A 26,447-nucleotide genomic window follows, 5' to 3' on the forward strand; every position below is an offset into this window, starting at 1 on the left:
TTGACGAGATCTTGACACTTGAGTAGATTTTGGCACATAAGGAAAGAAAAATAAAGGAAAAAGTTGCAAGACATTATTTGGTGAAGTTCAAAAACTATCCACCTATGGATGCAAAGTGGATGGAAGAGAGTGAATTGTCAGAGTCACCAAATGTATTGCAGCTTTACCTTGAAGCTTTTGGTTACAACCCACATATTCCCCAACTCAATGTGCTCAATAGGGGGTGACGCTGGAGCTAGCACTTCACATGTACATACGGATTCGAGGCAATTGATGTGTACATTGCTTGACAAGTGTTAAAGGTATAATGCTTACTTCTCTGATAAACAGAACTGACAAAAATATGAAGGTTTCATTAAGTCATTTGTATCTATGTTTCATAATTTTTCTTGCGGATACAGCAGTGAAATATAAGGGTGCTAATCACACTAAATAATTTGTGCCATGTACATCATGCATGCAATCGAGGACGTTTGCTATCTCAAGAGGGGGTATGCCACGAGACTGTGACAAACACTAACCTTATTTGTTAGTTTCCTTCCCTTGATTTTTATTTAATTTTTGGGACTCTCTTTTTGAAATCACAAATGCCTGGCCATTGTGAAACAACCGATGACCGAGAGTTTCACCCGCAGAAGTGAAGGCTAGGCAGCCACAAGATGGTTGGACCGATTGGCACTGAAATTTGACTAGTAAAAGGGTGGCTAGGCTGTTAAAGTAATTTAGACTCCTCGGCGAGACTTCATAAGTTGGTGGGTACTAGGAAATTGAACCAAATGGGCAAAATAGACACTTGGCATTTTGTGAGCATTTGCAGGACACTTGAGCAAGAGGGGACGCCCAAAATCGATTTGGGGCAGAGAGGAGGCTGATTTGACTCATTAAGTGACTACTGTGTGTGTGAGTAGTGGGTGCAGGTGATCACAGCTTTAATGAAAAGCTTGCCTTCTCCTCTGTCTTATGTAGCACGATGATTCCTCTCTCATGCATCTCTCTCCCCTTTTGAATACATAACCGTGATGCTCAGCTAAAGGGCTTTTTATCTATTTGTACACTTGTGGGGAAATCTATGCTCGATTACCAAGGTAAGAGTCTCTTGCACAGGTACCGGATTAGCTAAATGCTAATCCAAAGCAGGTACTGGTTGATTTAGAGAGATTTCTTGCGAGAAATTTCGTCTAAATCAAAAGGCAAGTAGCCCTTTAGGTGCAGGAACTCAAAACAAAGCTACCTACAGGTGCGTTCGGCAGGCAAAACGGAGCTCAAAACATAGAATTACAGCTTACTGTAATCTTTTTCAGTTTAAGGTTTTGACTCTTTTTGATGCCTAAAAGTCCCAGGAGCTTCGGGGAAGCTAGGGAACTGTCAAACAAGTGTTTTGGTGCATTTTAGAGGCTAAGAACAGAGAATTCAGCGTGTTGTATTTTTTTGCCAGGTTTGTAAAAGTGCTTTAATGCGCGTGGAAAGTCACCTATTACATGGGGACTTTGTTTGTGAAGCCTTCTACTGTCGTTATGTTACCGAAATTGGGCTAGAGTAGGGAATTTTCAGCCCAATAAAAGGACAGCTCGTAGAAGATTACAGGTTTTTCCCCAAGTTCAATGGGAATAAAGAAATATTGAAAGGGACGCCAACCTTTGGGGCCTACAGGGTGTCACTGTCTACTTGGGAGCACTCTAGCCATGAAGTGGTAAATTGTTGTGAAGTGGTGAATTCCAGTTATAGGTTTATTCACGAAGTTACTTTGTGTCATAAAGTTCAGGTAAAACAACGTATAGATCAAGTGAAAGCTTAAGTTTACCGCCCTTTAGTAAGGCTATGGGCCGGTTTTAGAAGCTGATGTAGGAGGCTTCTTATAGTGAATACATTATCAATCAAGTAGCTACCACTGGACATGTTGGTTTCGCTACATCGCCAGAGGTGGATAGAGCTTTTGGCAAATCTGTGTAGACCTCCCACAGCCAAAGAGCTTCATCATGACTTTCTGATTAGAGTATCTAATCCCTTCTACCGTTTGTATGGGATTTTTCCCTATGAATCTCATTGCATATCTTAAGAGCTTTCCCCATATTTCTGATATATGGATGTGTGGTTAATTTTATGTAATGCTAAGGGTCGTGTGAGAGAGAGAGAGAGAGAGAGAGAGAGAGAGAGAGAGAGAGAGAGAGAGAGAGAGATTAACGTCTTCAAAAGGCCAAAATGACCTATGATACCAATCTGTTACAAAATGGTGAATCTAATACCATGTCTAGGTACAAAAGAACTAGATACTACTACTAGAATCCATCCTCATCTGCACTCTGGATATTGAGAGAGTATGGCTCGAATCCTCTGCTGTAGTCTCCGTTGATGCTGTGTAGCCCCTCTCCTCAATTGTGGCCATCTGGATCTCCGTAGCTCCAGTGCTCGGTCGATGAGAGTGCCGGTACTGGCCGAATGAGTGTGGGCTGAGCTCTGCAATAAAGACTGCTCCTCTGGCTGTCCCATATCTAGTGAAAAGAAATCTGTAATCTGTCTCTGGGACTGTCTCTCTCTATCTCTCCCCAGAAAGTGTCTCTACATCTCTGTAACTCAAGTAGATATAGCCCAAGACATCTCTGATCCTCATAACTCATGACCCAAGAGAAAGGACCGAAACCCTCTTTGAATAAGCAATGGAAACGGCCCCGTATCTCATAGTACACTGCGCAATGATATATGTAATGTAGCTTTGTCTTTGGCTCTAACTGGCATAAGTGGCATATCCTGCTGTCTGCTGGTATCCCTCTAAATCTACCAGTCTCAATCTCCAGCTGATGTGAGGATGTGCGTATCTGACCATGGCACACTGCAAACCATGAGACATATGTGTGTCCATATAGCTGGGTCGAATCACAAACCCATCTCCTGTGAGGTGGAGAAGATGCTCTCTATAGAAAGCCATCTTCGTGCCCAACTCTTGTGGCGGCTCTATCCATGTCCTCCTGGTATCCAGCTGGATCAGGTCCTGATGAATGAGTCTAGTAATCTTCACCCGTGTAAGAGACATCGAGGGTGCCTGAAGAGAGTACTGGAAAGGGGGCAGCCTATCCATGGTGAAACCATGCGTTTGAAACCATGATGTCATCTGTGCATACCAGCATGAAGTGTCCCCCTGAAGAGCTAACTGTCTGGAAGACTCAAGGGCCAGTCTAGCATATCTATCTCTAGTAGTATCCCACAAGCTGTGCACAAAGGAGACTGATCTGGTAAGCGCCTCAATCTCCATAGGAGGGGCAGCTAGCTCTGCTCGAATGATAGCATGGGGTATGGAGGCCTTGGCTTTGATCAATCGAGAGATCATAGATACCAAGGGCCTCTCCATACGTCTCCAACCATCCTGGTCTACAGAAGGTCCCCATGTCTGCACCCCATACAACATAGTTGAGGCTACTAAGGTATCAAAGAGCCATAACTTTGTCCGAGGTTCCTGGAACTGAACCTGCGAACACATCCTCTCTAAGCCTCCCAAGGCCGCAAAAGCTCTAGTCAGTCTAGTCTCTGCTGCTCTCCCCAAAGAAAACCTCGGCCCAGTGAAGACAATCCCAAGGTAAGTGTATACATTTGTATACTCTACAATCTCTTGACCATATGTGAAAGTCGGTGCTGATCTCCTGATCCACTGTGGTGTGGTGTTAAATACCATAACCTTGGTTTTACCAAGGTTTACAGACAATCCACTATCCTTTGCAAATTTGTGTAATACATCCAACTGCCGCTGCATACCCTTTGGTGAGTCAGAGAGCAACACAATATCATCAGCATATAACAACAATGGGATCCACGTCCCTGCCAGCTGGGCACCTCTATCACCGTCTCTGTCAATGTAATCAGACACCTCATCAACATACGTACCAAATAGAGCAGGAGACAATGGGCAACCCTGTTTCACCCCAATGGTGGAGTAAACTAAATCAGATATCCCCTCCGGAGTGCGTACATGTCCCATCACTGATCTGTATAGAGCCGTAATCCCCCAAATCAACACTATGGGCACCCCCATCTCCTGCAGTCTGCGCATCAATTGAGGTCTCGGTACCATGTCAAATGCTTTGCGGAAATCCACAAAGCTACAATAAATCCGTCTCCCATGTGACCTGCCCTCCTCAATGATGGCCCTGAGTGTCAGAATATGATCAAGAGTCGAGAAACCCCTCCTGAAACCGGCCTGGCGCTTTGCTCGTACACCCTCACCCTCTGCCCAATTACTCAACTGCTGCTCAAGAATGGATGCATACAACCGTGCCAATGTGTGCCCAACCATAATAGTGCGGTAATTCCCAGGCTCTGTAGGATCACCTGCTTTGAAGATAGGCACAATAGTAGACAATCTCCAAGTCTCAGGTAAGCCCTCACACATGGCACGATTGAACAACACTGCAAGAACCTCTATCAACATATCTCTAGCATGTGTAAAGTGCTCTGTTGCTAGACCATCATGATCACATGCCCTGCGGGTCCTCATCTTGACAATGGCTCTCTTTACCCTCTCAATGGTAAAGAAGGTGCTGGTGGGTGGGCATGGCTCTGTAGATTCTGGAAGGGCTCCTGTCCAGGAACCGTATATAACGATGAGGCATACTCGCCCCACACATCAGGAGAAGTAATCATTGGGGGATGGGAGTGCTCATGAAAGAATCGTCATGCCTCTCCTAAGTCTCTACTCAAGAACATTTGATACAAGTCTCGCTCCATTTGGGCCAAGTAAGCTCGTTTCTTCCGTTGCACAAGGCGTCGGGAAGCAATCCGAAATTGTCTGTAAGTGATGAATCTTAATAGAAGATCCCTCTGAAGCTGGGCTCTCATCTCTTTGCATTCCTCATCATACCAACTATCTTGGGGCATGCTTCCAGAATATCGCCTCCGACCTGGCTGAGTGTGTGGGTATGCCTCTGATGCTGCACCATGGAGTGTCTCAGTCAGTAAAGTGGTGCACTCCTCCACTGAGAGGCCAGGACCAGCTGTGCTTAGACGGCTATAGATCTCCTCTGTATAAATCGAGTCAGTTTCTGGTGTAAATGTATAACGGGTATGTGACCTACCTCTTGATGTGTGGGCTGTACTCTATTGAAATGAAACAGAAAATGTCAAAAGTGCATGATCCACTGCTATGTCCACTGGTCTGGCTCCCACTATGAAATCTTGAATACAAGGAATAAAGCTTGGCTGTGCCATAACATAGTCCACTGTACTGGCCCCGTGTCTGTGTGGAAAGCATGTGAAACTGGCTGCTCCAGGAAATCGCTGTAAGCCACTAAGTATGGCTAACCCATGTGCAGTCGTCATCTTCGTGAGGTATCTCCCATACTCCGTCTGCTCCTTGTCATGTGAGCATCTGTCAAGCCCCAACTCACCCACATCTAGCTCTCTAAGCATCTCATCTAAAGTGTCGTAGACGATAGTCTGAGAGTTGCCCGTTCGGGCATTGAAGTCCCCTAGAAGAATGATATCACCATCCCTAGAGAACTCCCATATATCATCATCTAGTGTAGAGAAAGGCGACTGTCCTTTGGATGCAGCATATACTGACGTATTGGGGGGGAAGTAACATATGGCAATGTATAGAGATCGGCCTGTGTCAGCTCTCAGCCTCACCCACATGTATCTAGCATGATCATCTCTCCGTACAATATGTAGTAGTGGCTGTAACTCCTCCCTAAATAGGACTGCTACTCCTTCTGAACCTCTACTCCCATGCTCAGATCTCGCAACTGTCCTGTGGGGTGTCTCCATCTGTATCCCACCACATGTGGCATAAGCTGTCCGGGGGCCTGAAGAGTCTCTGAGAAGAAAACAATGTCCCTCTCTCTGAAACTGTCCTCAAAGGCACCAACGTCCAACCTCATAGATCCATTACAATTCCAAGTAGCCCTCTTCAGTGTGGTCCCATAGGTCTCACACCGTCATGTAGAGCGCCACTCTACAATCACCACCCGACCATCTCTGTAAAAGGCCATCTTTCTCTTCTCCTTTGGCGCCGTAATCTCTGGCATTACCTCTCTCATATGCGCAAGCTATGAGAGAGTGAGATCATCACCGAGAAAAATACCTGTCTTCTTGAGAGTAGGCCTCTTTCTCAAGAATTCCTTCTTCTCTTCCAAGGAGGGGAAGCGTAGTATGAGAGCTCTCCCTTTCGAAGATTCTCCCGGGCCATCACTCTTCTTGCCCACTCTCCATGCCTTGGTGTGTGAAGGCTTGTCCACCCTCATCATGGATGTGAGGCTTGTGACCTTTTTTTCCACATTGTTTATGTCCTTGAGGCCGGTTACCCTCACATGTAGAGCCCGCATCCTCCTTTTTTCCTCTTCGAGGGTCATGCTAATAAGAGTGGGTGTACAAGGAGCTTCTTTACCTTTCCCTTTCTTGGCAACCTTAATCCATTTTTCGGCCTCCTCCACTTTCTTTTGTGTTGCGGAAATGACCGCGGCCCATGACTTCTTCTCCTCATCTTCCTTGATAACCCGTATTTCTTCTCTCATGGTATTTAATTCTTCCATCATGGATGATTGAATTTCGCCTTCTTCGAGCTGCCCATTTTTTGCTTGTAAATTTTGGATGATGGAATCTTGGATGACCACTTTCTCCTCGAGCGAAGCGATCCTCCTACACATGCCAGCTCTTTCTTCGGTCCATCTTTGAAGAATAGTGCTCCTCTCCTTCCTCCACTCTTCAACTTCGTTTCTCCATTCTCATTTCCTTCTCTATTGCCGACATCCTTTTCCCTGTCCGCATGAAAGAGGCTTTGTGGGCGGCCGGCGAGGGATACATCTTCTTACACGTGGGGAAGCCGTTGGCACTTCTTCGATGCTTCCCATGATTGAGAGAGAGAGAGAAGAGGAAGAAGAAGAGAGTTTAAAACAACAAAAAAATGTAAGAAACCATAAAAAACAGCAAGAAACGCCTGCGAAACCTTTAAAGACAGCAAAACACAGATTTGAAACCCTAAAAAACAGCAAGAAACGGTGACAAAACCCTTTAAAAAGCAAAAATCAGTGTTGAAACCCTAAAAAACAGCAAAAAAATAGTGACAAAACCATAAAAATAGCCAAAAGGCAATTTCAAAACCCTAAAAACAGCAAAGAAGAAGTGGCGAAATCCTAAAAACCGTGAGAGACCCATGTGTGAGAGAGAGAGAGAGAGAGAGAGAGAGAGAGATTTTGGAGGCACAATCCCTTGGACTTTTGAGCTGCTACAGAAGGTTTTTACAGCGGATGCTATATATTAGTCAGATACATAGCACTAGACTTCGTGGTTTTCGCTACAATGTGGACAGAGCTTTGAACAGATTTGTGTAGGCTTATAACAAGCTAGATGAGTGGCTTTCACTACTTGATTAGAGTATCTTTATCCTTAGATGTATCTTGTGGTTTGTTTTGGGATTTTCCCCCATGATCTCATTGTATATCTTTTAGGGTTTTTCCCATATCGTTTGTATATGGACCTATGGCCGATTTTATGTAATGCAAAAGGTCAAAAGCCCTTCTTTTATTTTGAGAGAGAGAGAGAGAGAGGAGGGGGGTGGGGGCAAGAAACATTCACAACGTAGAAGGAACCAGGTAGTGGTGGTTGTGTTTGTATGATAGTTGATCATGTCATGTGTTAATGGCTGGCAACATCTAACAGCTGATGGCGTAGCTATTGTTCAAGCTACACCTTATTAAGATGACGATCTTTCACATCTTGTTTGCACCAATAGTGAAGTGCAAGTTGCATTTTTTCAAGTTTTGAAAATTGTAGTTAAATTTTGTCGTAGAAAGCTTCATTTGTTGATTTCATATGTTTACATTGTAAAATCTTAGTAGGCTTAAATCTTATTTTAGGAATAAAAAATTTGCACCATGCCTTTGTGTCTGTGGTGTTTTAAGAGTTTGAAGTTAAGTGTTTCCTTTTGTTCAAGTACTTATTGTGAATGGTTATAAAGCGGAGTTAAAAAGGATGGATTTTGATCAATACACACTTCTATCATCTAATATTTTTATTGCCTTTATTTCTTTTGTTTTCGTTTACTTTTTGAGGTAGCTATGGTTTTAATCTTTAGTGAATATTTAGACATTGTTTTACTGATTCGATTGTGATTCTTCTCCATTCAATTTGCAGGTGTGTCTCTTAATTGTGTGATTTGTGCAAGTAGTCCTTCTTACCCCCTGTATGTTGTAAAGTGTTTGACCTCTTATGAAGGCATATCTACGTTCTGAACATGGGTGCAAGCGTGGGGGTGGCAGTAAGGAGCACTCTAGGGTGAGTACCGTATGGGGGAAAGCAAGGGTTGGGGATATCATTCAACACTTGATACACAACAACGCTTTCTTTAGATACAAAAACCTGGATGTTTGTACATGCAAACCTTTTCGGTACTTGTACTCTATTTTGAAAACAAGGGTTGACAATTGTGGTTAATTCAAAATCTCAACATTGTCTTTTCAAATCTTGTGCGTTGTTTGATGTGGCTCAATTTAGGCTGATGCAAGTAACTGTTATTTCCTGAACGAGCTGGTTCTGTGATTACTGTCTGATATCTACATTTTTTGGTGTTTTTTGCGGTGAATAGCAGCCTAAACCTATTGGAAGAGGAAGTGGGAAGAGTCAGATTTGGGGGCATTTACGGCATGGGTACAGCTTGGTGCGCGGAGCAAGGCACAAGATGGAAGATTTTCATGTTGCAGAGTTTCGACAAGTAGCATCCCATGAGGTGGGCCTTTTTGCAATATTTGATGGCCATCCAGGTTGCAATGTCGCACGATACCTCCAGTGCAACCTTTTTGACAACATTCTTAATGAGGTATTTTCTTCACGGTCATTTTTATTATATGCCATGCGCTTGGCACTCAACGGTACTGTACAAACAGGCTTTACATACTGTGTATATTTTTCTTGAGGCTCAATGCAAGACCACTGTAGCCTTGGTTTTGAGTGCTTCTTAACATATTACTTGCAAGATGTGAACAGCCAGGTTTCTGGGAGGATCCAGTAAACGCTATATGAAATGCTTACCAAAGCACTGATGAGACAATCTTGGATGAGGGAACTATACTTGGTGGTGGCGGGTCAACAGCTGTTACAGTTATAATAATTGATGGCGTACGTCTACTGGTGGCTAACATAGGGGATTCACGGGCTTTGCTGTGTAGAGAAGGTGGTGCCACACAGTTATCTGTGGACCATGATCCTGTGCAAGAACAAGACATTATTAAAGACTCAATGAAGAGAGAGGAGGCTATGTCAGCCGGAAAAGAGGTTACTTGTTTTCCCATTTATTACATGTTTTTTTTCAATGGTGCACGTGTGTCCGTGCTCACAAACACACAGATGTAATGAAATGAAATGCTTATTTACATATGTTAAAGGCCAAAAAAACTATGAGACCAGAAAATTACAATCATATAATCAAATGTCCCAATGCCTGATCTCTAAGTGTGCTGCCACTGTAAGTACAATTATATAAACTCTCTCATGGGCCACTACAGCGTAGCTTGGCGTTACTCCTCTATGAAGAACCTCAAAGGAGCTGCTCTATGCCTCTCAATAATGGCCTAGATAATGGTGAATATAGCGGTGGCATGATTGCGAGAGGGACAAAGGCGTGGAGTTCTTCTAAACTCATTATCCTATCCAAGAGATTCCCATGAGCTGGAAAGCTACATGTCCTGGGTTCTGTTGAGAGCTGCTTCTCTTGAAGAAATCAATCACCTGCCTTTGAATGGGTCCTTTGCGAGAGCTTGTTAAACTCCATAATAAAGCAGACTTGTGCCCGCGTAACTCCAACAAGAAAAGCCCAACGCATCTCTGATCAATGTTATCCATCACCCTTGACAAAGGCTTGAAGCAGCAGCCCTCTCTAGAGAGAGAGAGAGAGAGAGAGAGAGAGAGAGAGAGAGAGAGAGAGAGAGAGAGAGGAAGTGGAAAGGCATCTCTGATCACTGTCTGCCATCAACCTCGACAGAGGCCCGAAGCCCTCTCTAGATAGATAGATTTCATTGTTGTCTTTGGAGGTCAAATATGACCTACGGTACCAAAAGAAGCATATCCTGTGCTGTATATGGAGTTGATAAGTGACTCTGGATGCTCAAGAAGTGTGGAAATGATTGTCATAATTGAGAGTCCAATCGTGGTTGGGAGAGGAATGTGTGTGGAGAGCTCATGGCTGAAAATGTGGGGAAAGAAAGCTCTATTGCAATGAAAAGTTGAGCATTCAAGTAGGGGGTGAAAAGTGAGACTTGCGATCTTACTGGGGGCATAAAGTGCATGTAGACGAGACTCCTCGCCAATGCTCCTACGCTCTGTCTCGCATTATAGAGAATGAGGGCTGAGACGGATGAGGCAATGGTGTAGATTGCATTCAAGGGGATGGGCTCAAACATATAAGGGTGGGTGCACTTCCCTTGTTTGCAGAAGAAGATGGCTTTCTAGTTGGGACCCACATATGTGGTGTAATGTATAAAGCGTGTACCTATGGATTTCTCCCAAGTGTGATACGTTGGCCCTGTAAAACCGCCTCATTCACTTTGGAGTCTATCATGAAGCAAGTGTAATGCATCCCATCTTCCAAACTACTGCATCCATCTAGAACTTAATATCTTGATTTTTTGCATCTTTTTGACTTTTTGCCTTGCTTCCCATGCAATTGTAGAAAGTTGACGTGAAGGGTTTTACAACATCTTAATCATGTATTCCATGACTCTCTCCATACCCAAGTGTGTGTGTGTGTGAGAGAGAGAGAGAGAGAGAGAGAGAGAGAGAGAGAGAGAGAGAGAGATGAAATGATATATTAACATCTTCAAAAGGCCAAAATGACCTATGACAGGCTATGAGACCAATCCGTTCAAACTTGTGAATCTGCAACCGTGTCTGAGTACCAAAAAAGAGATACTAAAATGAATCTAGAGCTGCTACTAGCTGGAACTGTGTGAGGTATGTGTGATGTCTGATACAATGGATGCCCAATACAAGAGAAAGATACAATGGGTGATGAATCCATCCTCATCTGTACTTTGGATGTCGAGATAGTATGTCTCGAATTCTCTGCTGTAGTCTCCGTCGATGCTGTGAAGCTCCTCTCCTAAGTCGTGGGCGTCTCGATCTCCCTAGCTCCAATGCTCGGTCAATGAGAGTACCACGAGTGTGAGTATGAGCTGAGCTTTGCAATGGTGGTTGCTCCTCTATCTATCCAGTGTTTGGTGTAAAGAAATCAATAATTTGTCTCTCGGATTGTCTCTCTCCAGATCTTCTCAGTAAACTATCTGTGTGTTTGTGTAACTCAAGTAGATACAAAAACACATCTCTGGTCCTGATAGCTCATGACTCTCGAGAAGGGTCCGAAACCTTCTCTGAATAGACAATGGAAGCGACCTTGTATCTCATAATACACTGTGCATTGACATATATAATGTGTCTCCGTCTCCGGTTTTGTATGGCATAGATGACAATATCCTGCTAGTAGTTGGTGTCCCTCTGAATCTACCAGTCTCAATTTCAAGCTGATGTAAAGATGTCCGTATCTGGCCAATGACACACCGTAACCCATGAGATAGATGTGTATCCATATAGCTGGGTCGAATCACAAACCCACCCCCTGTGAGTTGGAGAAGATACTTTCTATAGAAAGTCATCTTCGTACCCAACTCCTTGATGGGAATGGGATCATGCTAGTGAGGGAGTTCGGGGCGGACAACAAGAGAGGTGACCTCTAAACACCTCTCAAGGCTCCCGTGCTGTTGAATTGGGACTGGGGCAACCACAAGCAAGAAACAACAACAAACCCACAACCAAAAAATTGAAGGGGCACCACCTAGTTATGGGATGTGAACTAAGACGCAAGAGAGATTTTGTCATGACCAAGAGGAGACGCAATAAAACACACACAAACAATCTCACACCAAGACACACACCAAATGGAGCAAGAGACAGCTAGAGCAGAGGGAGGGAGGGAGAGGAATGGAACTTACGTAATACCTCGTTTATGAATTACAATTGGAGATGATTTGTAATGACACTATCGTAGAGCTTACACAAAACTAACCCAATGCTTAGTGAATGCTAAACATCGCCATTGCACACTTACTATCTTAGGATTGTGGGACACCTCTCACCACCATACCTTTTTACAATGAGTAAGAACTTGGCAATGAAAACATACTAATCACTTTCTCAAACAAGCTCATATGATAGAACTTAAAAGATACAAGTCACTTTGCATTTGCCAACAAAGAACTTTACACAAGTGAAATGACGAAGATTCTGAAGCAAAGCATGCCTTTGAAGCACCAAAACCTCAATTGCTGATAGTGGAAGAGCATGTATAATAGTGGTTTAAATTATGGCACTCACATTCTCTCACTTAGCAATCTGTAGCATCAAAGCTTCTCTCACACCAAGGGTGAAACTCACAAGGTGATAACTACACTTAAATTCTCGCATATAGAGTGTTGGGTGCTACGTGAGATGTTAGAGATCGTTTACAAAAAGGAGAGGGGCCTATTTATAGGTTGGAGACCCCTCATTAAGGTTATTGATAACCTTATTTACAAGCTAATCAAATGAAGATTATGATTTCTTTTGAATATCAAAACATTACGAACTTTCTTTGTCTGTTTGAGTCATGGATGTGGGTGTGGATTCAAGAGAAAGGCATTATTGATGGTAGATAGGGTGAAATTAAAGAGTTAATGAAGGAGAGAGAGAGAGAGAGAGAGAGAGAGAGAGAGAGAGAGAGAGAGAGAGAGATTTTACTATGTACATGTATTGAGATGATTTGCCTTTTAAGGTTAGGTCAATGGATGTTTTGTGTTAGTAGGCTAGTAGTTATTGTTAGTAATCACTAAATGTTAATGATACATTTACAATGGATAAAATGAGTTGAAGAGTTGAGGAGGATAGGTAAATGAAGTGAGGGAATCCTTTTCATGGTAAAGCTTTGAAGAGATTGGACTCACCTTTGTGTAGATTCTTAGGAATGATCGTCGACCTTCTTCTTCTTCTTCTCTTCTTGCGTCGTCACCGCAAAGGTTGAACACCATGATGAAAGTGACAATGTTGGTTGAAAAGAATCACTTAGTTTACAGAGATTAATCATGGTTTTATAAGAGGTAAGAAGGAATTGTGATGTAGAGGTGATATAGAGAGACATAGAGATAGAGTGTGTACATATAGAGTTTATATGAGAGCTAATGGAGGTGAGAGGAGAGGTTAATGGTGAAGAGAGTGAGAGAAACCATGGAAGGTGCATGTTTGAGTGCGAGATGGCGAGGAATGAGTGTGTGTGTAGAAGTGTGAAAAGAGGTGAGAGAAAATTAGAGTGACTTGCGAGGAAAAGTGAGCAAATTGGGGTCCACCAAAAAAATCTTATCTCACCCGTGGTAACTCCAAAACTTTTGAAAAAATTTGAAGAGATCATTCAGCTCGTGGGCTACATTTTGTCTTTTGATGATTTCTTGAAATTCGGATCGGAGGTGGACGCCAAAAATCTCACCAAAACGCGTATTTTTCTCACTGCAAAAGTCTTCAGAAACTCCCTTTTTGTTGAATTTACATAATCCTCCAAGAGTGAACCCTTACTTGTAAGAGAGCATGATCTAATAGATTCCTAGGGGTTTGAAAATATGCATCACTTAAGATTATTTATAAATATGATATATGGATATGATTAAAAAAAAAAAAGGTTAGTATATAAACAATTCAAGGAATTTGGAATAGTGTCAATTAACTGTATATAAATATAAAATGGAAAGAATAAATATATAAAAATATAAAAAATCAAATAAAGAGGCTCTCATTTGTTTTTATTGGTTTTATGACTATTTATAAAAAATAAGGAAGAATGCATGTAGAAAACTGATAATTTAGTAAAAGGGAATGACTAAGTAAAATGTATTTTTGTGATATTTTCTCGGAGTGGATTCACACTAAGATTTACAAAGTACATAACATACTTAGGTAAATAACGTCTAAGTAAAAATATTCAAATAAATACCAAAATAACTATAATAAAAAATCCCTATATTTAAGTCCTATATACAATAAAATATTTATACACAAATAGATCATAATATATGTTTATTTTTTCTTATTAGTGTATATACACTTTATTATATAAATAAATATTCTCATACAAGCCTCTCCAAATCTTCGTGTGAATCTCCTTCGAGCTTTTCATCGAATCATTCCCTTTTACTAAATTATCATTTTTCTACATGGATTTTTTTTAATTTCTTGTAAATAGTTTTATATTAATGAAAACAAATGAGAGCCCTCATTTGATTCTCTATATTTTTATTTATTTCTTTTTTACATTTTATATTTATACAGCTGACACTATTCAACATTCTATGAATTGTTTATACACTAACGTGTTTTTTTTCATCATATTCATATATCATATTTGTAAATAATTTACATCCATGCATGTTTTCAAACCCTTAGGAATCTATTAGATCACGTTCTCATAGAAGGAGGGACTCACTCTTGGAGCATTATGCAAATTCAACAAACGAGAGGACCATTGAAGACTTTTGTAAGGAAGAAATACAAGCATTTTGGTGGAACTTATGGCATCTATCTCCACTCCGAATTTGACAAAATCATCAATTGACTAAATGTAACCCACGAGTTGAATAATTATCTCAATTTTTTTCATAATTTTTGTAGCTATCACCGGTGAGATATGATTTTTTTGGTAGATCCCATTTTGCCCACTTTTTCTTACAAGTCACCCTAATCTTCTCTCATCTTCCTTCACACTTCCACACACACACACACACACACTCATTCTTCTTCACCCTTCACTCAAACGTGTATCTTTAATGGTTTCTCTCACCTTCTTCATCATTGCCATCCCCTCTTATCTCCATAGCTCTCATAGACGCTTCTATATGTATATATATTCTCTTTATGTCTCTCTCTATCATCTCTAAATTACATTCCTTGTCACCTCTTCTCTATGTAGATAAAATTCAGCATGTAGACTGTGTTTTATCTCTACAAAGGATTCTTATCAACCAACATTGGCAATTTCTTCGTGGTGATCAATTTTGACTACGGCGGCATAAAGAAGAGAAGAAGACCGCCGACCATTTTTGAAGATCTACACAAGGGTGAGTCAAAACTTCTTTAAAGCTTCACCATCGCAATAATTTCCTCACTTCATTTATCCATCTTCCTTTAATCATCCATCTCGTTCTACCCATTGTAAATATATCATTAATTTTTTAGTGATTGCTAACACTAACCATTAATCTACTAACGCAAAATATCCATTAATCTGACTTTATAAAACACCTCACCTCAAGACATGTACATAGTAAAAAATCTCTCTCTCTCTCTCTCTCTCTCTCTCTCTTTCTCTCTGCTTGCTTAACTCTTTAGTTTCATCTTATCTACCATTAATAATTTTTTTCTCTTGAGTCCACATCCATGACGCAAGCATACAAAGAAGACTCACTATAATTTGATATTAAAAAAAACCATGATTTCAATTTCATTTTAACTTGTAAATTAGGATTTCCAATATTTTTAATGAGAGGTCTCCAACCTATAAATAGATCCATCTCCTTCTTGTAAACCATCTTCAACATCTCACGTACCACCCCAACACTCTATTCACGAGGAGAGATTTAGGTGTAGTCATCACCTTGTGAGTTTTGCCTTTGGTGTAAGAAACTTTGATGCTATACATTGCAAAGTGAGAGTGAATTCCCTATCTTAAACCACTATTGTACATGCTCTTCTCCTATCAACAATTGAGGTTTTGGTGCTTCAAAGACATGTTTGACTTTAGAATCTTTGTCATTTCACTTGTGTAAAGTTCTTTGATAAATGCGATATGATTTGTATCTTTTAAGTTCTATTATTTTAGTTTATTTGAAAAAGTGATTAGTGTGTTTTTATTGTAAAGTTCTTATTCATTGTAAGAGGGTATGGTTGTAAGAGGTGTCCCACAATCCTAAGACAGGGAGTGTGTGATGACGATGTTTATCATTCACTAAGCATTGGGTTAGTTTTGTGCAAGCTCTACGATAGCGTCATAATAAATCATCTTCATTTGTAAGTCACAAACGAGGTATTATACAAGTTCTATTCCTCTTTGTCCTTCCTCTGCTCTAGTTCTCTCCTGCTCCATTTGGTGTGTATCTCGGTGTAAGATTGTTTGTGTGTGTTTTGTTGCGTCTCTTTTAGGTCGTGACAAAATCTCTCTTGTACCCTAGTTTACATCTCATAACTAGGTGATGCTCCTTCATTTTTTTTGCTGTGTGTTTGTTGTTGTTGTTTCTTGCTTGTGGTTGCCTCAACCCCAATTGAGGAGCACGAGAGTCTTGAAGGGTGTTTAGAGGTCGCCTCTCTTGTTGCCCGCTCCGGACCGCCTCACTAGCTAGGGTGGATGAAATAGAAACATCGTGCACACAAGTGAGTGTGTGCTGGTTAGATTATCAGTCAAGCAAATTAGGTTCCAAGATCAATTAACTTGGACTCATAAACACGAGCTTGAGTATTTGCTAAGCCATCACAAGCTTACCATAAACAAGAGAGATGTAATACAAAATAGACTTGGTTTATTCATTCATGAAATGAGCTTTAGGTAGCTCTACAGCCTTGCATCAGTGCATGTGGGATAATTTCACATTTTCTCTCCTTGACTCATACTCTAGTGACTCTAGGACAAAACTCGCACCTTACAATCCTCCCTTGGAGGTTTGGACTAGGAAGATAGAATGAAGGTTTTTTATCCACTAAGGATGACACATGGTATCCACTAAGGATGCCAATAAAAGTGGAATTCTCTCCTTGAACTTTGGGTTACAACTTGATGAAGAGAGACAACACTCCAATCCAGGAGCACAAACAACATACATCTCCAATCCAATAGACAAACAACACCATACACTTCAATCCAGGAGCAAAAGTAACGTTCTAATCCAAGAGCAAAAATTCTAAAAAATGTTTGTTTTGCTCTTATCCAAGAACACTTTCGTCTTCTTCAATGCTTTGTCTTCAACTGCTTCATGGTCTCGATCGTCGTATCCTCCTCTCGAACAAGTGCTTCTTTTCCCCTTTTTTTGTGCAATCAAGATTTATTAAAAAAACAAGTGTAATGCAAAAAAGAACTGTTAATGCGGATGCTAATGATGCTGTTGCCGATTTTCCCTCCTCTCGAAGTGAGTTTTGAAATTTTACCATGGTGCCTTGGAGCGGTCTTTGCACTTGGGGATGCTCCAAGGCCAGTGTCTGGACTCCGTACAATAGCACAATGACGTTATCCCCCTTAATGATGGATGTAGTGACATACATTGCAAAAGTTGTGCTTGGTTGCAAAGTTTTGGAGTTACATGAGAGAGAAAATTCTTTGAAGCTCAAGAGAGACTGGGAGTCCAAGGGAAACTTGCTTCTTTTGAAGCTTGAGCTAAAATTTGCCCCAAATTTGAAGCTGTGGATCTTTTTTGAAGGCCTTTGAGCAATCCTCAATGAATCCTTTCGAAGCTTTTGCCTTGATGCTCGAAGGATAAACTTGAAGCTTGAGGTTGCCTTGGAGTCCCTGTTTGCTTGTAGCTGCTGATTTTCGGGCAGAGGTTTTGATGTGGGTGTGATTGGCCACCAAGATATGGTTTTAGCTCATTCTCTGGCCCGTGGAAATGCGCCTCTATGAGGGGAGTAAGCTTACAAATTTGAAGGCTTTTGAGCCTCGTGGGATAGGTCGCTACAAGAAGCGTGGGCAAGGAGAGGTGATGAGGTTCCATGCGGTGGTCAGGCAAGCGGGCAAAACGGCAGGGCACGGGATCTGAGGCCGCGAGCTGAGTTGGTGGGTATGCGCATATCAGTGCGACTCTGAGCTGTCCCCAACCCCCCCGATCATTCTGCTCCACGTGTGCTTGAAGTGTGGACGCTTGGATTAGGCGCTTGTTCTCTTGTGAAAGACTCCTAGAATTGGTGTTTTTCCCACAAGGAAATTGACCTTCCAAAACGAAAGAAGGGTTAGCATTAAATGCTTCCCACACACACACACACACACACTTAGAAATCTGATTGAAGTCTGGAATTCAAGCTTGCAAAATAGTGGGTTAAAGGTTACAAAGCTCGATTTTGGCAAGATTAATTGAGAAGCCAACTGAGGTGCGACTTGAGCAATTGATGGCTCTTTGGAAAGGCATCGGAAAGCCCTCGCACACACACAGGTTGCACTAGCCAATAGTGGCTTGAACGAGAGTTATGAGGCGATTAATAAAGCTAAAAATGAGCACAATAGCACACTAAAATGATGCACACACGAAATGCTAAATGCGAATTTCTTCTCACTTAATCACCAAAGGATACTGGAGCATGCTCGTGTCCGACTGGTGATTAGGGATTTGGGTTATTAAGTTAATGCAAATAGAAATTAGTGAACGCTAACTGAAGAATGTAATCACTAACACAAAAGCATAACAACAAACCTAGCTAGCATAACCTTGTGCTTTGATACCACTTGATGGGAACGAGATCATGCTAGCTAGGTGGATGAAATAGAAACATCGTGCACACAAGTGAGTGTGTGTTGGCTAGATTATCACTCAAGCGAATCAGGTTCCAAGATCAATTAACTTGGACTCATAAACACGATCTTGAGTATTTGCTAAGCCATGACAAGCTCACTATAAACAAGAGAGATGTAATGCAAAAATAAACTTGGTTTATTCATTCATGAAATGAGCTTTAAGTAGCTCTACAGCCTTGTACCATTGCATATGGGATAATTCCACCTTTCCTCTCCTTGACTCACACTCTAGTGACTCTAGGACAAAGCTCACACCTTACACTCCCGTGTCGGCTCTATCCATGTCCTCATGGTGTCCAACTGATCAAGTCCTAGCGAATGAGTCTAGCAATCTCTACCCATGTAAGAGACAACGATAGTGCATCGAGGGAGTATTGGAAGGGAGACAAGCTGTTCATTGTGAAGCCATGTATTTGGAACCATGATGACATCTGTGCATACCAATATGATGTGTCCCCACATTAAGGAGACTGATTTGGTAAGTGCCTCTATTTCTATTGGGGGGGGAGGGGAGGGGAGGTGCTAACTCCGCTCTAATGATCTCGTGCGGCACGGAGGCCTTGGCTCTAATCAGCCGAGAGATCATAGATACCATGGGCCTCTCCATATCTCTCCACCCATCCTGACCCACAGAGGGTCCCCAAACTTGAACCCCATAGAGCATAGCTGAAGCTACCATGGTATCAAAGAGCCAGAGCTTTGTTCGGGGTTCTTGGAACTGAACTTGCGAACTCATCCTCTCCAATCCTCCCAAGGTGGCATAGGCTCTGGTCAATCTAGTCTCTGCTGCTCTCTTCAAAGAAAACTTTGGCCCAATGAAGAGTACCCTAAGATAAGTGTATGCATCTGTGTACTCCACTCTCCTCACCATAAGTGAATGTGGGTGCTGATCTTTTGATCCATTGCAGTGTGGTGTTAAACACCATAACCTTGGTTTTACCAAGTTTTACACACAATCCACTATCCTTCGCAAAGCTATGTAATGCATCCAAGTGTCGCTACATACCCTCCGATGAGTCAGAGATCAACACGATATCATCAGCATATAACAACAATGAATCCGGCAAGTCCATACCTAAACTTGCAGATCCTGGTTCATTGAGGGAGCCTCTGGGCGTACGACAACAACAATCTTGTTGTCATAACTATGGCTCTCCTCTTTCTTGCATCCCACCATCATTTCCGCAATTCGGATCCTCTCAGTTGAGGGGGAGAATTGTACCAGACCAACTTCGAGTGTCCGATGCTCACACACGAAGACGATTTCATCGACCAAGATGCAAAATAAAGGTAGCAGAACTCCACTTGCAGCAGATACAATAAAACCACAAAGCCAAGCATATTGTAATGCATTGAGCATACTCCATCACAAAGTATTTCAATGTCACTGTATGTCTCTGTCATCCCGCATGTCAAAGCCATTAGACTTAAGGGGGAGTGTTGAAATGTGTAAGCCGTAAAGGCTTTGCCAGGTCAGCATACACCGTGTTCGTTTGTATCTAGGCAAGGACCTCTATTTATAGACAGTTTGATTAGATGAAATGTGAGCGGTTCTCTCCTCTCTCCTTGTGTAACTGTCTCCTATACCTCTGTGTGTGTCCGCTGCAGACATGCAAGTTGCAACCCTTCTCAAATTACAAAAGGAGGCAGGCACCCACTCTTGTTGAAGAGTAGGGACAAGGCTCGGTTGTAATTGCCGCAATCGCTTCAAGTAGTAATAATCTTTGTCTTCATGTCCGGACTTCTCACAGAAGTTGCAATAAGCCCGAAGTGGGCATTCTTGTATGCCCTGGAAAGTGACATGAGCTACACTAGACCATAAGGCTTAGACTTCTGCTGAGCCGTGAGCTCTTCTAGCTCTCTCTTGATCTGGTCTAAAGCTTCTTTATGTGGAGACTTCTCCTGTCGAAGAGATAAGGACCTCTCCTCTTGAAGAGCTTGTTGTAATTTCAATGCTTCCAGCTCCCTGCAATTAAAAATCAAGGGGTCAGAGGCTTTTTCCATGAGAATTGAGGTGGTCTCTACCTAAGGGGGGTCTTTGAATAGCCTCCTTGCCCCCTCTATCCTAGTAGCGGCAGCGAAAAACTCTTCCAGAGTTGCACCAGGTCGGAGAGTCTCCTGTAGCTTTTTTTGAGAAGTCTTGGGGAGAGCCTTCTCCACCCACTTCTTGACCATGAATTCTCTTGGTTGCTGGAGGAGCTTGGCAACTAGAGACTTTGTCCTTGTCATGAGTTTCGCAGAAGGGTCTTCTAGTTTTTCCAACTCATCTAAAACCTTCTCTTGAAAGCCACCTGGCTTGAAAGCTTCACAGAATTGTTGCCTTAGTGCTGCCAATTTTGTAAAGTGCTTCTCAGTAAACTAACTACACCATTTTTCTACTAAGCCATCCAAGGTTGGCAGAAAGAGCACTAGGTAGGCATCTTGTCTGTTTAGGCGGCGACCTCTATAGAGGTATATAAACCTCCTAGTGTGGTCGTCTACATCCTCTGTGGAGAGTTCCTTGAAAGTAGGAAACTTTATGTTCACCTTGGCCAGAATGCTTGTCAGCTCCTCCATTGCTACCTGCTCAGGAACCTGTTGTGACACAGTTGGTGGAAAGTGTACTGGGGGAGGGACAGGGGTAGTGAGGAGCTGGTTGAGGGAGATGCCAAAGAGGGGAGAGGGAGCGGGGGTGGAGGACTTTTACTCGGCAAAAAAGGCTAATGCTTTCTGTGGTAATACTGCAAAGGACTTCGTAGTGGTCTTGATTGATTTTTAGACTGCCTTGTATGTGTCATGTAGATCCTTGAACTTGCTAGACAATCCAGACCCACTGAACAAGACTCGACTAGACCAGGCTAGACTCGACTCGAGACTTGGAAGAGGGCGAGTATGGACTAGACCAGCTAGACCAAGTTGGACGGGGGCGAAGACCAACTAGACTCGACTCGACTAGACTTGTACAAGGGCGAGAGTGGACTAGAACAGCTAGACTAAGCTGGATGAGGGCGAAGACAAGCTAGACCAAGTTGGACGAAGGTGAAAGTGGACCAGACCTGACCAGCAGACTAGGCTAGGCAAGATATTAATCCACCTAGCTTCTCGACCATGCTCAGCCAAGTGAGACTTCAGTTGAGGTCCTACTAGGCCTGCCAAAAAAGTGTGTCGTGCTCTCTATTATGGTGCTCCTCAGTGCATTGTGCAAAACATAGAAATGAACACCGTAGAGAAATATAGAACAAACAAGACCAGCTCAAATGACACAGCAATTGAACTAGACTGACTTATGAACCAATATGGACTCTAGCTGGCAGCACACTCAATTCCAAGCCCAGGACTCATAGGTACATTGGGGTGTCGAGGCTTCGACTGTGCAAGGAGATACAGATGTGCAAGTGCTAGACTGAACACAAGACTCGAGCCTCTAGTACTAAAAACCAACTGAGCATATATACAACCATAAAGAGATCAGCCAATGGCTAACACAAATATCCATGACAGTCCAACTACGTCTATCTCCGACGTCTATCTCCGAACTGTAAAGTGTGAGCTTTGTCCTAGAATATGAGTCAAGGAGAGAAGAAAAGGAATTATCCCACATGCAGTGGTGCAAGGCTGTGGAGCTACTTAAAGCTCATTTTATGAATGAATAAACATAAGTCTATTTTGCATGACATCTCCCTTGTTTATGGTGAGCTTGTGATGGCTTAGAAAATACTCAAGATCGTGTTTATGAGTCCAAGTTAATTGATCTTGGAACCTAGTGATAACCTAGCCAACATACTCACTTGTGTGCAGTATGTTTCTCTTTCATCCATCCTAGCTAGCACGATCCCAAGTGGTATTAGAGCTCCATGGTTTTCTAGCTAGGTTTATTAGTATGCGTTTGTGTGATTAGTATTCTTCAATTAGCTTAATAATCCCAAATCCTAATCATCACTTGGGCACGAGCATGCTCCACTACCCTCTAGTGATTAGCTGAGGAGGAACTCGCAATTAGCATTGTTTTTTTTTCTTACGTTTCGATTGCATTGTAAGTGTGTTCAATTTTTAGCTTTTATTGTGCTTATTTTCAGTCTATTCCATCGCATCATAACTCTCATTGAAGCCACCATTGGCTAGTGCAACTTGTGTGTGGGCATAGCTCTCATCAAGAGCTTTCCGTAGCACTTCTCTGAGTCTAAATCGGCCAAGGATTGTCATTTGAATTGATCAGTTAAGTTGACATCTTTTTTGAAGCTCACTAGTTTTCTGCAGATCCAAAGCAACTTTGTGTGTGTGTGCGCGAGCGCGCGCTATTTGTGTGAGAGCTAATAATAGGTGTGTGTGTGTGCATTATTTGTGTTGGAGCTACTCGGAGTCATCTGTTACACTTTTTTTTAAATGGTGGTTGTTTTAAAAGTCGAAGGGCAATAACTATTGGTCCTTTCACATACAGAAGAGCCACAGACGGCACGCTTCATCTTGTGGCAAGCGCCGACCAGCCACTTACTCTGCCTTGAAGATTGCGCTATCACAAGGCCACACAATTTAGACTAGTTGCCTTGCTCTACTTTGCACCATCCTCGCCCGCTGCATTACCAAGCTCTGCAATATAGCACTGCAAACGCTCTCCCACTCAAGCCCAGTCTCGGCTCGCACTTGGTTGCCCCCACACTATTCATTCTACACTTGCAGCTCGTGCCACATCATTCAGTTTCCTACGAACCGACGTGTTCCAGCCTGTCAACACCTGCTTGCAGTTTCATTCTCGTCCTCATCAGTGAATCCCGCGACCTGCCCACTGAGCCCCACTCCAAATCTCCTCAATCAGCCCGTAACCTGCCGCGACATCATCATCAGCATCGCTTCAGCCCGCTGATCTACTGTCTGCAGCCCATCGACCCTGCATGTAGCCCCGTACCCGCTACCCACTTGCTTACTAACTGCAGCCGAGCTGAGTGCAGCGCATCGCATTACGGGCCCCACCGCCTGCAGTCAGTATTTTTGGAGGAGAATTGAAACTCAGTTTTTGAGCTCTCATTCACATAGAGGCCCGAATTGAAACTCAATTTTTGAGCTCTCATTCATCAGAATGTGTTCCCACGCAATGTGCTAACCTTAAAGGGGATTGTTTAATTTTTTGACCTTAGCAAGGCTTTAATTTGCCCAGGGCTGGTTTAAGAATCTCTTAGCTCACTTAAAAGCCCAATCTCTTCAAAGGGCATTCAAGAACCACGGATCAAAGATCAAGCCGAGTTTAGAAGGCTTTCCAAAAGCTATTGAGCTTCAAGAGAGTTTCTTCAAGCAGAAATTTAATCAAAAGAAGACTTTGGACCTCTAGATAGAATCATGCAATACCAAGATCAAAGATGCTTAGGCTTGTACCTACTGGAACTACATCGGCACAGGGATAATCTAATGAGAAGACAAAGAGCACTACAGCCTCAGAGGCAGATCACAGATTTCTTCGGATCGAGTGAAGCAAGAGTGGAAGGGGAAGCAGGAGGCTAACAGCCAACACAAAGGAGTACCCACATTCATACCAAAGGCACCCTAATTGACAGAGCGATAGAGCTTAGGAAATCGAGACGACCAAGACCAAGAGGCAGAAGCACACTTCACCGGAGGAGACTACAACAAAGGATTAAAAGCATTCTAGCCAGACACCCAGAATGCTCTTAAGAAGTTTATTTAATACTTTGTATTTAGTTTTTCACATTCACTTTCACACTTTTCACACCTAGTACTTTAGTACTAAGGTACCCAGACATTGTAACAGATTCACCACTTTGTATCAGTCTGGTCTCATAGGTCATTCTGGCCTTTTGAAGACGTTAATATAACATTTCATTTCATTTCTCTCTCTCTCTCTCTCTCTCTCTCTCTCTCTCTCTCTCTCTCTCTCTTTTTTTCTGTAGTAGTAGTAGTATCTTTGTTCTAGTTCTTTTGTACCCAGACATGGTATTAGATTCACCATTTTGTAATAGATTGGTCTCATAGGTCATTTTGGGCTTTTGAAGACGTTAATATAACATTTTATTTCATTTCATTTTTTTATTTAAAAATTTCAAAATCTCGTAGCCAAGCACAATAACTTGCAAATAAATTTCCTATCATCTCGTAAAGAGTATTTTTGCTCGTGTAAAGAGGTAGACACTAGAGACTCTCATAAGCTAAGACCTCTCTATTAGCGCAATGGAAGAGAAAGGGCTTGGAAAATTTAACGGGGAGGGCTTTTATACTTGGTAAATCAAGTTGAAAGGCTACTTAATGAAAAAGAAAGCAATTGTGGGGAATAGTCAAGCCAACGCTCATTGATCCGACATCCATTGCTGGTGCACAAGTACTGACACGAGCTATGAGTGTGCACAAAATCAAGCCAAGGACGAGTAGGCATTAGAAATCATAGTCACTACAGTACAGGGCAATTATGTACACTTTATTGATGATTGTGATACCTTATCAGCTGCACGGAAAACACTAGAAAAAAACTTTGGAGCTAGGAAAAAGAAAAGCAAAGTGAGCTTAAAGAAAGATCTATACAAATTGCAAATGGAACATAACGAAGATATTGCAAGCTTGGTCAATCGCCTCAAAAGCATGACCACGCAACTAGCTTATGTAAACAGTGCAGTACCAGAGGAGGACAAAATCGCGGTTCTTCTAGCAGCCTTACCGCTTAGTTTTGACCAGATCATGACCATCATTGATGAGATGGATCCAACACCAGATTTTCAAAATGTCATCAACTCTTTAATGTCCGAAGAGAAGAAGCAAGGGAGGAATGCTACTTCAGTGGGAGCAGCTTTTGTAGTTAGCTCTAGCAACAAAACTTGTTTCAAGTGTGGCAAAGAAGGGCACATAGCGAAGGACTTTCTAGCATCGAAGACTTGCAGCATTTGTGGGAAGAAGGGTCCCCTTCCTTCCTAATGTTTTAAAAGGGACAGAGGCAGCACCAACAGAAATCTAAGGCCCAAAGTGTATTTGGCAGAAGAAGACAAAGATGAAGATGAAGAAGAAGGTGGCAATAGCCTTCTAGTCTATGACGACATTCTCTAGCTTTTGTTTTGGTATTTTCCCTTCAGTTGTATTTTGTATGGAGATGGCTTGGACTAGCTTGGTCTCAGTTTTATACATCTGTTTGAGGGGAGGTGTTGAGTGTCTCTTGGATTAGAGATAGTTTGTTCCCTGGATTGGGGATGGTCTCCTAGATTGGAGATGTTCCTTTTTTTGCTCCCTGGTTGGAGTATGCCAGAGTTGTCAGTTTCTTCAGTTTCTTCCTATCCAAACCTCAAGGGGAGCATTGTCAAGTGTGAGCTTTGTCCTAGAATTTGAGTCAAGGAGAGAAGAGAAGAAATTATCCCACATGCAGTGGTGCAAGGCTGTAGAGCTAATTATAGCTCATTTCATTTCATGAATAAATATATTTGCATTACATCTCCCTTGTTTATGGTGAGCTTGTGATGGCTTAGCAAATTCTCAAGATCGTGTTTATGAGTCCAAGTTAATTGATCTTGGAATCTAATTCGCTTGAGTGATAACCTAGCCAACACACTCACTTGTGTGCATGATGTTTGTCTTTCATCCACCCTAGCTAGCACGATTCCACTCCCGTCACGAACTGTGGTGGTGGCCACAGTGTCCACTAGACCACCATTCCCTGTGTATCCCAAGAGACCTTAAAAATCTATTCAACTAGGAGAGTTGAACTCAAGACCCCTTATTCAAGAGGGAAATGGCATAACCAATCTACCACACTTGGTGATAGAAAGGTTATACCGTTTTCCTCTTCTTATTAGCACACACCCACACATACACCCGAGAAGAAGAGAATTTTAACGTCGTAGGACGCCCCCGTAGACGTGGGCGTCCAGCTCTTCTGAGCTCAGTGGCTCTGTCTGCTAATATACCTCTGGTAGAAGTGGGCTTTGAAGTCTGCTGTGAAGCATGC

General features: G+C 42.3%; 1 protein-coding gene and 1 pseudogene across 2 annotated transcripts in view; both read left to right on the forward strand.

Moving 5' to 3' along the window:
• LOC147423150 (putative protein phosphatase 2C 20) overlaps positions 1-24,355 on the forward strand; it is a 77,735-nt pseudogene extending 53,380 nt beyond the window's left edge. Inside the window, exons 2-4 of the transcript XR_015186692.1 lie at positions 8,567-8,797; positions 8,965-9,252; positions 22,953-24,355. The product of XR_015186692.1 is annotated as a putative protein phosphatase 2C 20 (transcript). The remainder of the gene's footprint in view (positions 1-8,566; positions 8,798-8,964; positions 9,253-22,952) is intronic.
• Positions 24,356-25,096: 741 nt separating this feature from the next.
• LOC147423151 (uncharacterized) lies at positions 25,097-25,426 on the forward strand. Its single transcript, XM_086501455.1, has one exon. The coding sequence runs from the start codon at positions 25,097-25,099 to the stop codon at positions 25,424-25,426; it is 330 nt and encodes a 109-aa protein (XP_086357581.1).
• The last annotated feature ends 1,021 nt before the right edge of the window (positions 25,427-26,447 follow it).

This window comes from Adiantum capillus-veneris, chromosome 26 (assembly GCF_014529385.1).
Source record: "Adiantum capillus-veneris isolate H3 chromosome 26, ASM1452938v2, whole genome shotgun sequence".
Lineage (NCBI taxonomy): Eukaryota > Viridiplantae > Streptophyta > Polypodiopsida > Polypodiales > Pteridaceae > Adiantum > Adiantum capillus-veneris.